Below are 14,611 nucleotides of genomic sequence, written 5' to 3'. Positions count from 1 at the left end.
TGTCACTAAATCTGGCAGAAAGATGCAAGTCCAATCTGCAAATGGACATGCCAGATCGTGTAGGGTGGCTAGGGCATATCAGACCATATTTGGTGGGCCAACTCCAGTTTAAAACAGGCAGCATCAGGTATTTTTCTTCCAGTCTGCAGTAAAAGGAGGGTCCCAACTGTCTTAACCTCAAGACTAGGAATCAGAAGGGAAAACAACTTCCATTCTGACAACCAAGGCAGACCCAGTACACAACCAACATCAGGCTTTCTGGGAACCCAACATCCAGGCAACAGTAGAAAGGGGAAATGCAAATGTAGTGGGTCAACTCCAGTCCAAAACCTAGTGAAGTTTGGAATTTTGTCAGGTCCTCACTAGGAGAAGAGTACTTACCATCTACACCAACAGAAGCAATCACACTCTGGAGGAAACTTCCATGGTTCACCACCCCAGTGGCTAGGAATTGGTAAGTGGTAAGAACTCCTGTACTCCACTAGGAGAGGGGGGAGAATGTGATGGGGAATCCAGAGGAACACTAATCCATAAGACAGTTCAATAGGTGACCATATTTATTCAACCAGGATCAGAAGTATGGGTAGAAATCTCACTGTTCTACTCAGGACAGTCCATGAGTTTTGTATGGTCTGGTTCAGGCTTTATTTATAAAGCAAGATACTGCAACGCAACCTCGAACAGTCTTATGGAACATCCCATCTCTTCGGTGAGCATTGTAGACTTACACAGCTGTATAGTGCAGACTGAAGTATATCTGGACAGGCACCAATCTCCACAGAGTGTGATCCAAGCAATGAGAAAGGGGCCACTCTAATGGTAAGAAAAAAAAAGAAAGAACTTACCCTCTCACAGATGAAATGAGGTGTGAAAGGTGGTGACAAGAGACAGATGAGGAGGAGACAGTCAAATGATGCAAGTAGTGTGCTATAAAAGTGTAAGGCATGGTCCACATCCAACCAGTACAATTTTCTCCAATTGCCAACAGAAGTGAGTAGCCAGGGAGAGGGTGAAATGACAAATTTGGTGGCAGGAGACTTGGAAAATGCAAGATAAATCCTCAGATAATGACATATAAGCCAACTAAATAAATTAGTGCAGCCAATCAGTAAGGGTGACAAGAGAAAAATCATGGGTAGAGGAAGTATTCCATGGTATAAATAGGTGGGAACGGGAAGCAGTGCAGGTGACATAACAATGCAGAGCATGTACTGGACAAAGAAGACAATTAGGATCGGCATGTCAATACAATTGAGAAATGGAAGGAAGGAAAATAGATGTGAAGGCAATGTCCTCTTCACATGCTATTGGTGTTGGGGAGAAAAAAACTAGGATCTGAATAAAAGAGTATGTAGGTATTGTGATAAAGGATATGGGAGATGTCAACAGCAAAGATATCAGACCTACAATGTCCACGTGCAAAAAGGAGCATTAAATAATCCCTTAATGACAGATGGGACAGTGAACAAGTGGCCAAAGGTTCAAATGAAGGAAAAATAAGGGTAGTAACAAACACACTGAGGTTCCAGTCAGGCAGAGGTATCAGATGGGGGTAGACAAGTCAAATTAAAGGAGTAAAACAGGAGAAAAATAATAGGAGAGGAAAAAATGTGACAGGAGCGGGAGAAACAAAAGGTATAGTCAGCAATGGTGGATATTGATATACTACTGTCAAATAGCCAAGCAAAAAAATCTGAAAGATGGAGAACACTGGGGTGGGAGGGTGAGAAACCAAGTCACAGAGTCTGGCAGACATTCAAGGAAGAAGGGCAGACTGAACAAGACAGAAGGGAGACTACCTGTATAGAGACTCCAGATCTTGCAAGGGACCAGACAAAAAGCACGCATGAAGCCAGAGTGTAGTGACAGCAGGATGAAGTATGGAGGACTGAGGTTATCAGAGAAGGGATTTGCAAAGTGGAAAAGGTAATGGAGGAGACAACTGAAGGAGGGTCAGGATCAGAAACCATGGTTGAGTGGGCCAGAATAGGATGATGAGAAGGACGTAACATGGAGTAGTTTTGGATCAAAGACAGAAGATGGATAGGCATAAAGGTAAAGGTTGATCCAACTCTGACTGAAAGCATCTACCACCAAAGCTAAAGAACCGAAGACCAAAAGAGAGGCAGTTTAGTATTGAGATGAGTGGCAAATGCATCCAGAAAAGGAGTACCAAACTGGGAGCATAACCCCAAAAAACTTGGAAAGCAAGAGACCACACACATAACTGATCTCCTACAAGATTCAGATCACATGGGATGTGCCAAGCAAAAAGGCATACTTCATGAGACTGGGCCCAGGAAAGGAGATTCAACGTTAGAAAGCAAAGTTAACATGAATGGGTACCCACTTATTGACTGATGTAAGAGACAACGGTTGAATTGTCAGAATGGATCATGACCAAATTGCCCCATATCAAAGGTAGGAAGTGATCCAAGGCCCTATGAACTGTAATAAGTTCAAACAGACTGATGTGAAGGGAAGATTCAATCACTGTCCAATGACTTGAGATCTCATAAGAACAAGTACACTCCCATTCCATAAGAGAGGCATCTTTGAACAGGTGCAAATTGGGATAGAGAGGAGGCAGAGGAATGCCAGCTGAGGTGTTGCCTCTGTTGAGCCACCAGGACAGAGGAGGTGGATAGAATTCATGGGATCACAAACAAGATTCCATTGAGTATGCAACACTCACTGAAGACCACAGGTGTGCACAACTCCAGGGTATAAGGGCTTCCATGGATGCCCAGGTCCCCAAAAGAGATAGAATCTCTTGCACAGGGAGAAAAGGAAAGGATTTGGCTTTGAAAACCAAGAGCTCCATTGACCTGAAACAAAGAGGAGAAGGCTGGGCCCTGCTGAGGAAGGTGTGTGGGCTTGAGATAGAAGTTCTCCAACTTGGCTAGCCATCCCACACAAGCAGCTTCCTCTAGGAGGAAATGTATATGAGTGAGAGAGGCTTGTTGGGACAGAGCTAAACATAGTCAGTCATCCATGTAATTATGGAACCACAAACCTTGGTCATGATGATGGCAGGCAAGGGCTCTGACCACATGACAGAACATGTAAGACACTGACACCAGACCAAAAGTTAGAGCACAGCATTGGAAAAGACCTCCATGAGCAAAATGAAAGTAACATCTGGAGGTGAAGAGATAGGGGATATGAAGGTATGCATCACAGACATCAACTTTCATCATCCAGAAACCCAGAGTGAATGCTCACCAAAGTGTGAGGAAGAACTCCATGATGAACTGAGAGAGGTTAGTTATGCAGTTGAGGTTGGACAGGTCAATGATAGGACACCAATCCCTAAGTTTTGTAGAAACCAAAACAACCAAGAGTAAAACCCTGGTGAAGAGTGATGTACTTGTTCAACAGCATCCTTGTGTAAAAAATCTTGAAGCACTTCTGAGAGAGGCTGGCATAAAATAGGATCCTGTAGAGAAGGAAAGGAAATGTGACAAATGGATAACATGGGGGGATAAAGGGAAAGTCTTCCTTATGTAAAAGATCTCAAAACACTTCTGAGAGAGGATGGCATAAAATAGGATCCTGTGGAGAAGGAAAGGAGATGGGACAAATGAATAATATAGAGAGATGAAGGGAAAGTCCTCCTAATGGAAATTGAAGAAACCAGGGATCTGTGGCATCCATAAGCCACAGATCTACAAACCTTGTCAACCATGCCAGAACATAGGGATAGTCACCAATGCAACTGGAATCGAAAAACACAACAATGAGCAATTTGGCAGCTCGCTGTTGAAACCCAGGAGGAAGACATTAGTAGAGGTGAGTAAAGAGGGAGTAAGATACAGTATCTGAAGCAAAGAGAGTTGGGAAAGATGTGCAACTTCGAAGATAAGTGGAGAATGTTGAAAATCACCTCCACCCTAGACTCCAATGTATTAGGAAGATCTCAAAATACAAACTGGTGCAAAAAGGGAGCCAAACAGATGTCTCTTAAAAAGGAAGTAGGGAAGTGCATGTGTGACAAAGGAGCCATGTATGCAAAGATAAGGCTGAGTAAGATAAGCAAACCAATAGAAAATATAAGGGTACAAGTATCCACCAAAACCCTTCAGGGGAATGGTAGAGAACCTCAGAAAGGAGGTGAATGAAAGACAGATAACAGAGAACAGTGATGAGTGTAAGCCAAATATGTGAAAACTGGGCTGAGGAATATCTCAATGTAGTCTCCAGATCAGATCTCCATGCTTGAATCAAAGACTCCAAGTCTGAAATACCAAATACGGAAAATCAGAACTATGATAAGCCAAAGCATAGGAGTCAGATAAACATGGAGAATAAGACATGTTGACACCCAAATGTAATTGGGCTAAAAATTGATCAGCATGGATTCAAATATCAGGAGAGGGGGAAACACTAAATAATCCTACAAAGGTGCAGAATGAAGGAGGGATGGGGAAGAATCAAAGGACACAGAGGAAATTGACAAAAGGTAACATACCTGGGAAATTATTTCCAAAAAGTCAGGATTAGTAAAGTCAGTTCGAAGTTTCTGTTATCAGATTTATAACTTTTGGTTACTTATGACTTACATGTACTTTCTTATTCTCAGCAAATGGTGCCTGCTACTGACAGTGGCCAAGTTTTCTGATTAATGCCCTGTAAAAAGACTTCTAAAGTCCTGAAGTGTGTTTGTTATTCTTATTTCATAAACAATACAAGTTTTAAAATGTTGAAACTTTGTAGAATGGATGGCAACTGCCTGTTGTACAGACACAAGTGGAGAGGACAACATTTCAAAAGTCTCCCGCCTTTTGTCTTCAAGTCATTGTGTGTGTAAGGTGTTGTCGGTCTTTATAGTATTCTGGTGGATTGTGGACAGCATGTTATGATTGGTTATTTTATCCCTGTTTCTGATTGGAGGAGAGATTTCCAGTAAATTCAACCAATGGTTGCCACAGGTTACTCACCTTTAATCCAGAATCTCGGTTTAGTGAAAGTTTAATTGTGTTAATATAAAATGATTCTTTAATTTTTCTTGCCTTCCAAAATTTGTCTGTGTCAATGGTTCTAGTTTTTTCCCAGTTTATTTTGTGTCCAGTGGACATGGCATGTTCTGCAATGGCTGGATTTTGTGTTTTCATGAGCATTGTACTGTCTTTATTTCTTTTATTCTTGTCGCAAGTCTTCTTCCCATTTCTCCAATGTACGTTTCATTGCAGGAACATGGTATTTCATAAATGACGTTTTTATGTTTCTCATTGGTAGATTGCTGTTTGTTTATTACCAGTATGGACCTTAATGTCTTGTAGGATTTCCACCGGATTTCTATGTTGAATTTCTTGGCTATCCATTTGAGATTTTCACTGAAATTTTGCAGGTAGGGGAGGTAAATGGTATTAGTGGTAGTTTTTTTCTGATCTTTTCTTTCTGTTGTGGTCTTCTTCAGGGTGTTTTTCATGAAGGAGGAGGTGTAACCATTCTGTTTAAAACCATCTACGATCTTTTGGCATTCTGTTTCGATTGATGTCTTATGCAAATGTTTTCTACTCTCTTGTTTAGGCATTGGATTATGCCAGTTTTTATTGAGGTTGGATGATACGACTGGAAGTGTAGTTATCTGTTCGTGTGGGTGAGTTTTCTGTATACAGTTGTGGTGATTTTTCTCTCTTGTCTGATGATGAGTATGTCAACAAACGGTAGCCTGTTTTGTTCCTCTATTTCCATGGTGAAGTGGATTCTTTTGTCTACGGAATTAAGATGTTCTAAAAAGACTGGCAACTTTTCATGACCGTGGGGCCAAATAAAGAAGGTGTCGTTAACATAACGCCTGTAGAAACTTGGATTTATAGGTGTGGATGAAAGGGCTCTTTCTTCAAAATCTTCCATGAAAATGTCTGCTAGGATTAGAGAGGGTGGTGATCCCATGGCTAGATTATCTGTTTGTTCATAGAATTCTTTGTTGTATTGGAAATAAGTTGATTGTAGGCAAATAGTCATTAGTTCCATGATAGCGTCTATCTTCTTGTTAGTTCTGAGTGGTAGAGAGTTGTCATTCAGCAGTCGTTGTCTGATGATCTGAAAAGTTTCTGAGGTTGGAACATTGGTAAATAGGTCTGTCACGTCAAAACTGACCAGAATATCCTGGTATCTGATGTGTAGCTTTCTATTGATGAGTCTCTCTTTCTTTTCTGTAGGGTCATTGGTGATCTTTTTATATTGGTGTTTGTCTTGTAACTGCTTGATCTTCATGTCATGATCTTTGAAGTTTAGGATGACCATACTGTTTCCTTTATCTGCTGGTAGAATCTTGATATTGTTGTCTCGTTTTAGACAATTCAGTGCACTGGATTCTTGTTTAGAGATGTTTGGTTTTGGTTTCTTGGCATTCCTGAGGATGGTGTAAGTTTGATGTCAAAATTGTTCAGCCATAGGTTTCGGGGGGGTTTTGTGCAGCAGATTCTAAGATTGCAGGTTTCTCAACAGTTGGAACTGTGCTAGGTTGTATGACGAAGTTTAGACCTAGGTTGAGAATCTTATTTATTTTCTGTATCACTTAGTAATCTCGAACTGTAATTGTGAACTATGTTTGTAGTCGTAGGATTATCTGTCTTGGTAAGTTTGTTGAATTTTTGAACTTGTTTCTTCTTGATGTTGTTGATGGTACAATTGCATTATTTACATCTAACATCCTCTTAAATATTTTTAAGCTGTTTCTATCATGAGTAAGGGTTGCATAATTTTATATTTTGCTAAATAATAAATGCATATTTTTTATTTTTCTGCATAATCACTACTTAATCAGTAATTTTATATTGCATAATCTTAAACTGCTGACCAAATGATTTTAATTTTGTTGCCTCATAAAAATCACAGCCCTAAAGTATTAACCATTGTCTATACTTGTTCACTATTTTAGCTTAAACCTTGAAAGAATTCAAGGTACAGGTAAACTGTACCAAAAATTGACAACTTCTGGTACAAAAAAAAAAAAGAAAATGCAGTTCTCTACAATAGAAAAAAGACTGCATGTATATTTAGTTAATAAGTTTGATAATCAAACCTACTTTTCAATTCTACACATACAAATTCAAAATTATAGTTCCAAATGTCTAAATTCGTACAATCTTTGAATTTAAGCACTTACACAGAATGTATACATTACATCATCCTTGCTTTTAATTGTCAATGAGAATGTATTCAAAGTAACAGAATATACATTATATCATGTAGTTTAAAGAACTATCTGGTGATATGGATGATGTGAAAAGACAACAGGAATAACATTTAAAAAATTTAATATTCAATGTACCAATAGTTTCTACATTTACAACGTGCCTGCATACACTAGAGCTAGGCAATTTAATCAATACAGCTAATAACTTTTTAGCAGAAATTACACTGATTAATGTAATTTAAAATAATAAAAATTACAATTAAATCAATAATCAATATTAGTGTTTTTGGTTATTCCAAGAATCAATTAATTTACATTCCAATTATATTGTCATGGAAATAACTGATCAAAGTTAGTGTTTCTGATAATTCCAACAATTGTTTAACCAAAATTACAACAAAATTGTTTATCATGATAATAATAAACTAATCATTATTAGGGTTTCTGATTCTTACTACTTTTGATTATTCCAACTATCCAAGTAATCAAAGTATTGCCAACAAACTCGCTTGCCTTGTCTTTGTTACTAAGGCTATCTGCCACTGTCACTAATTTTAATTGCTGGCTAGGGATGGGCAATTGGTTTGCAGCTCTCTCTCTGCCAACCTTTTTTGCTTGCTTTTATATACAACGATTGGAGGAATGCTGTTCAAATCAATTAATCAATTACAATAGGTTAATATGGCTGTCAATCAATAGCAACTTCTACTAACTGTGCAGCACTAAAGTACAAAGTTATTCATTTAGCCACACTGTACTGTATTTGAATATCAACATTTATTAGTTGTACACTCACACCATACACTAAATTTTCATAAACTTACAAGTTATTTTTGGTTTCTTTCAATTGCAAAAACGCCGAGTCTTCATTTTTTAAAATATTAGCAAATGACAAAGACCAATTTGGACATATTGCCACAAAAGCAAAAACCCAATTATACATGGTAAGTGGGTAAATACAATACACAAAATAAATGGAAAGAATGTTTAACTGAATCAATTCTACAAATACCAGTAAAAAGAGAAATATATTCCATTCTTTAGTAAGTAAAACAGAAATAACTGTAAGAATGAAAAATAGGATGAATTTCTTTTAAAATACATTTTACATGATTAAGAGCCTTTAAATATTCTTTATAACACAAACTTAATTACAGATATTTCCTTCTCAAAATTGTAGTAAGCAATCAACTAGAATACTTATATCGAAGCAACAATTTAAAAAGCATTTGTAAAACAGTAAAGTAATTTTAATGAGATTTAAACTCAGAACAGCAAGTTGCTTATTAGACATAGCCTTTCAAGTTTTTAAAGAGGAAAAGGTTTTGTCTTATCTAAACATCTCTTGAGCAATATAGAACAGTTTAAACTGAGTTACCATTATAACTAAATTTTAAACTTGAGGAAACAAGATTATGATTCTAAATTATATTTATAAGTTTGAGTTTTATATGTATTTCTGTACACCACAATACATGTCCACAATATGCAAGTTAATTATTTATACTTTACATTTAAATTCTAAACTCTACGGAATATTAGCATTATGTATGTAGATTATGTAGTCATCTGAAAATGTCAGGTAAATTAAGTTCTCAGTGAGGTCAGGTAAATGAGGCTATAAGATACATGTAAAATTTAAAATAGCTTTTCTATTTTTCAACTGAGCTAAGAGAAAATCTAAATACAGTATTTGGACAAAACAAATATTCAAACATTTACATACAAGAATTGTATTGCAATTGGATAATTAATACAATCTAAATAAAACTGACCTTGATATTCATTAAAATTGCTCTGACAAATATAAAATATTTAAAATAATACTCCTGAAAGAGTTACTCCATAAATTATGATTTAATGTTTTAAAACAGTTTATTACATTTTACTCATTTTTACTCACATTTTAACAAACATTACAGTGCTATATCTTTACTGAAAACAACTAAAATTAATATAAATAACTGTGTAATTGATTAAAGCACACACCGTATGTAATTGAATTTTTTATATATTAATATTAACCATGTTTCTCTGGCACATATAACACACAAGCACAATGAGAAGGTGGGAAGGCTGAAAAAACAACCAGCATAACTATCTCAGTACCTTTACTCTCTGGCACTTCCAAATGTAAGAATAGTTTCTTTTAAGAAAAATGCTCCTTACTCGTTGCAGTTATGTTTCTGATCTAGAAGTATCTGAATTACACGCACTTCACAATATGGCAAAAAAATAACATTAAAACCACAAAACTTTCAACAAGCATTCATCACAGGAAAATTATCTGAAGTAAACTAGTGAAATAAGGGAGTAAAGTGCTAACAAGGACTTGAAATGAATCTTATCAGCAATAAACCACTACAATCATATATACATGTACATGTACCTTGAGCTTGTTCATGTTCAAAATGAAGATCAACAGGGTGGAAAATACAAGTCAGGTGACTGGAAAGACAGACAATTCAGATAAGAATCATGTTTTCATTAAAACAAAAAGAGTACAATGCAAGTTAAACACACAACAATCTGAATTATATAAGAAATGTACATTATCACAGTTGGTACAGTCAGTACAAAGAAAACTGCCCCAGTATTATCTTTGAACTTTTTCTTCTTCATATACAGATAAAGCCCTTCAAGTGAATTTTTATGTTCAAGGCCAAAATAATTTTGTAATCCCCACCCTTAAATTATAATTTTTTCTTGATTTTTTTTGTTTCAATAAAACTCAGCTATCTCACTTAAATACAAGTAAATTTAATGTTCTTGTTACACTGGAGTGAGTACGTTTTTTCTGCCTAAAGTTCCACTGAAAAAAAATAAATCATTAATCCATTTAGAATGGTTTTAGGATTGGTCGGGATACAGGATTTTGGAAATAATATTTCTTTTTTTCAGTAAGTGACCAAACATACCTGGTAAAAAAATATCCCAAGTTTTATGGAGATATCAACTTTAATAATTCTACCTCTGGTTCCAGTAAAAATATAAAAGTAGATGACATTAAAGTCATTAGTAGTCAAGTGCTCTTAAACATTCACATTTCAAACTATATTCTCCACCACACTAAGAAAAAGGACCAAAATAACTCCTTTTTTGGTATATGCTGAATAAAAAACAAACTTCCAAATCTTCATATATTCTCTATCCTCATGAGAAGAAGACAAACTTATCCTAATTTCCTTAAAGTCAAAGACTCCAATAATAATAATAAGGCTATTTCTATTGATGCCATCTGTCTCATTACAATCAATGCCCATTACCTAATAAGGTAGTTATAACATTCTTAATCAACCTATCCAAGCCCTAAAACCTGAATAAATTACCTCTAGTACTTCAGATTTTGAAGTTGAAATTTTAAAGTTTTTATCAATAATTACAACTAACTTCCTTCTTTTATTGTAAACTAAATATTCATACTTTTAAGTACATTGCTACAATTCTCACATGAAAAAGTCATTACATTCTAACTTACTCATTGGAACTATCCAAGTCCTAACTCTTTCATCCCAACATGGGTGCAGTCTGCCTTAAAGGGCAAAATTGTACCATAGAATCAAAAACAAATCATATATTTTAAACCTTTAGTCATTTTTCCCACATAATAAAAAAAATATTTCGGAATTGAGTTATCCATTAAAAAGTTTTAATCATTCAATTTTATGATAAAGTTTTTTAAAAAATTTAAAATTTTCATTTTAGGTTGATTTCAGTGCACTCCCAATGAAATTATTAGTGTTTGAGATTTTCCTGAATTTTGTTCTGAGCATAATATGCCACTCATAGCCATGTAAGAAGAAAGCCATAATACTTCGAAACAACATAATACTAGTTTGTCAGGAGCATTTTGTGTAATATGTTACAAATAAAAAAAACATATGAATTCACCAAAGGGACATCTTGCCTTACTAATCTGTCATATTTTTCAAGAGCTTTACTTGTTTTCTGGTATTTATGTACTTAAGAAAAGCTTTCAATAAGATGCTACATAAAAGACTAGCAAAGAAAATCACATCAGTAAGAGTTGGAGAAAGACTAGTTGATTGGATCATAGAGTGGTTAAATGGGAGAAAGCAAAAGGTTGTTATTAATAGTCTAGTCAAACTAGATATCCATTACTAGTGGAACACCTCTTAGGTCATAGTATATACCTTTGCTTTTTCTTATTTACATTAATGATACTGAGAGGGGCATAATTAGTAAAGTTTTCTGATTACATTAAACTCTCAGGTACTTTTATTTGTATCAAAGATGTTGAAGTGTTACAGAATGATATCAATCAATTTGTAATTCAGTAAATGCTTTTTAATTATAGTAAGTGTAGGATATGCACTTGTATTATTATAATTTGTATTACATATTTAATATAGAAGAAAACCCACTCATTAACGTGACTAGAGAGGAGGACCTTGGCATGGTGATGGTGAAGTCACTCCAGCCGTAGAAGCAATGCTATGTTGTTGGCGTTAACACTGATGAAATTTTAGTGTACTTATAGAAACATTCATTATAAGTAAAAAAAAAGAGGGAGTTACCTCTTCACACAAATTACTAGTTAGGTCTCACTTGGAATTACACAGTCTCCTTACTTAAGAAAGAATACTGACTTATAGGAAAGGATTTAGAGGAGCACTACTAGAATGATTCCTGGTATAGCAGGGGCATTTACCCACTAGGAGCTCCAATATGTTCAAGGAAACCAAGATTCAGAAAAATTATTTTCACTTCTGTAGCCACCCTCAAATTCTAATGTATGACAGGAAAACTATAGGGCTTTAATATATGAAGAAAACAAATGGGAGTTTTCAGAAGTACTTAAAACAAAAATGAAGAAAATTAATTGCACTTCCAAAGCCACCTTCCTTTAATATGAGGAATAAAAAAATGGATTATTGGTTATTTACTCACTATGGCTCATAAAACCTACATGCTCCAATATCTTCTAAAAAAATAATTTCACTTACAAAGTCCCTCTTAAATTTACATATTTGGTAGACAAACTATAGGGCTTTAAGATAAGATGAAATAAACTGGGGGTCTCCTGGCTTGTTTACGCTCTCTAAGTATAAAACCTAGAAGCTCTATTATGTTCTTGAATTTGTAAATCTTATGTTAAAGCACTGTTATTTGTTTGTGAGTGTGACATATGTGAATTTACCAATGGCTTTGCAAGTGCAAGTAACCTTTCAGAATTCTTGTTTTTTCAAAATGTATTATAGCTTCCATGTTTACAATCTTAGTGGGTAAATGAAATACTCAATTTGCCTCTTCGCAAATTAAAGTCTTGTTGTTTTTCTGTCACATGTGTAAATTTGAGGATGAATTTGGAAGTGCACATAATTTTTCAGTATTTTTTATTTCCAGCACATCTTGGCACTATTTTATGTCGCTAGTTAATAACTGATCCTCATGATGTCAATCATTTTTTTCTTATATAAAAATCCTGTCATTATTTCTGCTAGTTAATAAATGATCCTCATGATGTCAATCATTTTTTTCTTATATAAAAATCCTGTCATTATTTCTGACATATACATGAATGTGCAAGTTGCATTCAAAGTATGAGCACTTCATCATAATTGTTTTGTAGAACATCTTGGAGATTCTATGTTTCATGCTCCTATTGGACAAACAACCCTAGAGAACCACCCAATTAATTCTTACTTTAAAGCCCTGTTGTTTCTCTGTTATACATGAGAATTTAAAAGTTTTGGAAGTAAAATCAACTTTACATAATCTTTCTTTTTCTAAACATCTTGGAGTTCATAAGATTGATTTTCCCTTGTATGTAAACGAACCTGGAGATAGTTGTTTCTGTGTGGTGACTTTAGAAATCTGAAGATATATTTTTCGTACCCATAGTGTTATTATTATTTCCTCTTTTATTTTCTACATCCACAATACTTTTCAACTGGAAATCAAATTCAGTCTGCCGCTTTCCTATCCTATGGCATTTAATTTACCTCAGATTTTCTCCTTTACTAATAGTAATAGTATTCGTAATACTACATAATATATTACATTAGAGTTAGACTTTAGTCTATGTTTTTAATCTCTCGAATAGAAAGCCAATTACTGAATTACTTCAAGTAGTTTTTCTTCCCTGTAATTTGTAAAACAAGTCGCGTACTCGTAATATTACTTAAATTAATAATATTATCTTACCTTATTAAAGAAAATGGTTCTTGCATAGCACCAATTAGACCCTCTCTTCCAGTTCCAACCCCCTCACCCAAAACAGGTGCATTTATTTTGCACCTTCTTTTCCCATAAATTGTTAGCCCACAGCCCTACACACTTCACACATAGTTCCTCAGAGTCCTCTATGACATCTAGAAAAATAAATGTTTTACTTCTAATCATTAACAAAATTACTACAATGTGTTTGTTTGTAGTTAAGCACAAAGTTACACAAAGGGCTATCTGTGCTCTGCCCACCACGAGTATCGAAACCCGATTTCTAGCGATGTAAGCCGGCAGACATACCGCTGTGCCACTGATGTACCAAAACCTTAAAATATAAAAGACATTTTAAACGTTTACATTCATTCATGAAATGTGTCATTTATTGGGGGCGCTACAATGTGAAATTTTAAATATAGTAAACTAGCAGATGCCCATTGAAACAATTCAACTTTAATTTTCCTAAAAAAATACTGATGAATAAATATAAAATGTGCAATCAACCCAATCTCTTCGATCAGAGCGTATATGCAATGTGATTGTCTAGTTGGCCGTTTACAACGGTCTTTTATCCCTCATTGTGTTATTTCAATAACGAAAACTGCATTGCGTTTGCTTTTAAACAAAGAAAACTACGCTGTTGGCAAAAATGTTTGGGTTTCTATTCAATGGGTGCATCCAGCACATCCAGCTCGAATTCAATAAGTATCTGCGGGAATTTTTTCCGCTGGATGCTACCGTATCTTGTCATTGCACTGAGTGCAAGAAAAGACCGCTATCAAAGTGGGCGCTTTTTGACAATTATCATTTCTATAGAAAGAGTCAAAGGGGAATTTTCACTTCACTTCAAATTAATTTATTCGTCAATAAAATCAAACGGGTATATAATACCGACATGAAAAAAAATAAGACATATCTTTTTATTATTTCTATAAATTGAACAACAACAAATATATACTCAAGGAAGTTCTTCTTTTTATGCATATTTTCTTGTCTTGTTCATATCTTCGCATGGGACAGCGTTAAGTCTACTGATTTGCAATGCTCAAATCAGGGGTTCAATTCCCCTCGGTGGACACAACAGATAGCCAGATGTGACTTTGCTATAAGAAAAACACACAAAAATACACGCTCGAAATATTTTTTTCAGTTAGTTGACTGAGAAAGTCTCGTTTTTTTCGAAAAATTCCCTCACAAAAACGAAATTATTTTGAATTTCGCGCAAAGCTACACGAGGGCTATCTGCGCTAGCCGTCCCTAATTTAGCAGTGTAAGACT

The 14,611-nt window shown here is 35.2% G+C and overlaps 2 protein-coding genes across 4 annotated transcripts in view; both read right to left on the bottom strand.

Annotated features, from left to right (window-relative positions):
• Positions 1–13,548, bottom strand: part of LOC106457699 (serine/threonine-protein kinase Sgk2-like) — a 75,047-nt gene extending 61,499 nt beyond the window's left edge. Inside the window, exons 1-2 of one of the 3 annotated variants that reach the window (XM_013917146.2) lie at positions 13,316–13,548; positions 9,537–9,595 (exon numbers count right to left, since the gene is read on the bottom strand). The gene's annotated coding sequence lies outside the window, so the exon portion shown is untranslated. Of the gene's footprint in view, positions 1–9,256; positions 9,414–9,536; positions 9,596–13,315 lie in introns of those variants that run through there. The other 2 variants (XM_022383702.1, XM_022383701.1) reach the window with 2 other exon arrangements.
• Positions 5,587–6,252, bottom strand: LOC106457696. The gene has a single exon (XM_013917141.1). It carries the CDS (start codon positions 6,250–6,252, stop codon positions 5,587–5,589), a length of 666 nt encoding a protein of 221 aa, XP_013772595.1.
• Positions 13,549–14,611: the final 1,063 nt, after the last annotated feature.

Source organism: Limulus polyphemus, unplaced genomic scaffold (assembly GCF_000517525.1).
Source record: "Limulus polyphemus unplaced genomic scaffold, Limulus_polyphemus-2.1.2 Scaffold362, whole genome shotgun sequence".
NCBI lineage: Eukaryota > Metazoa > Arthropoda > Merostomata > Xiphosura > Limulidae > Limulus > Limulus polyphemus.
Note: the sequence above shows the minus strand (reverse complement) of the source record. Positions and strands in the feature narration are given on the sequence as shown.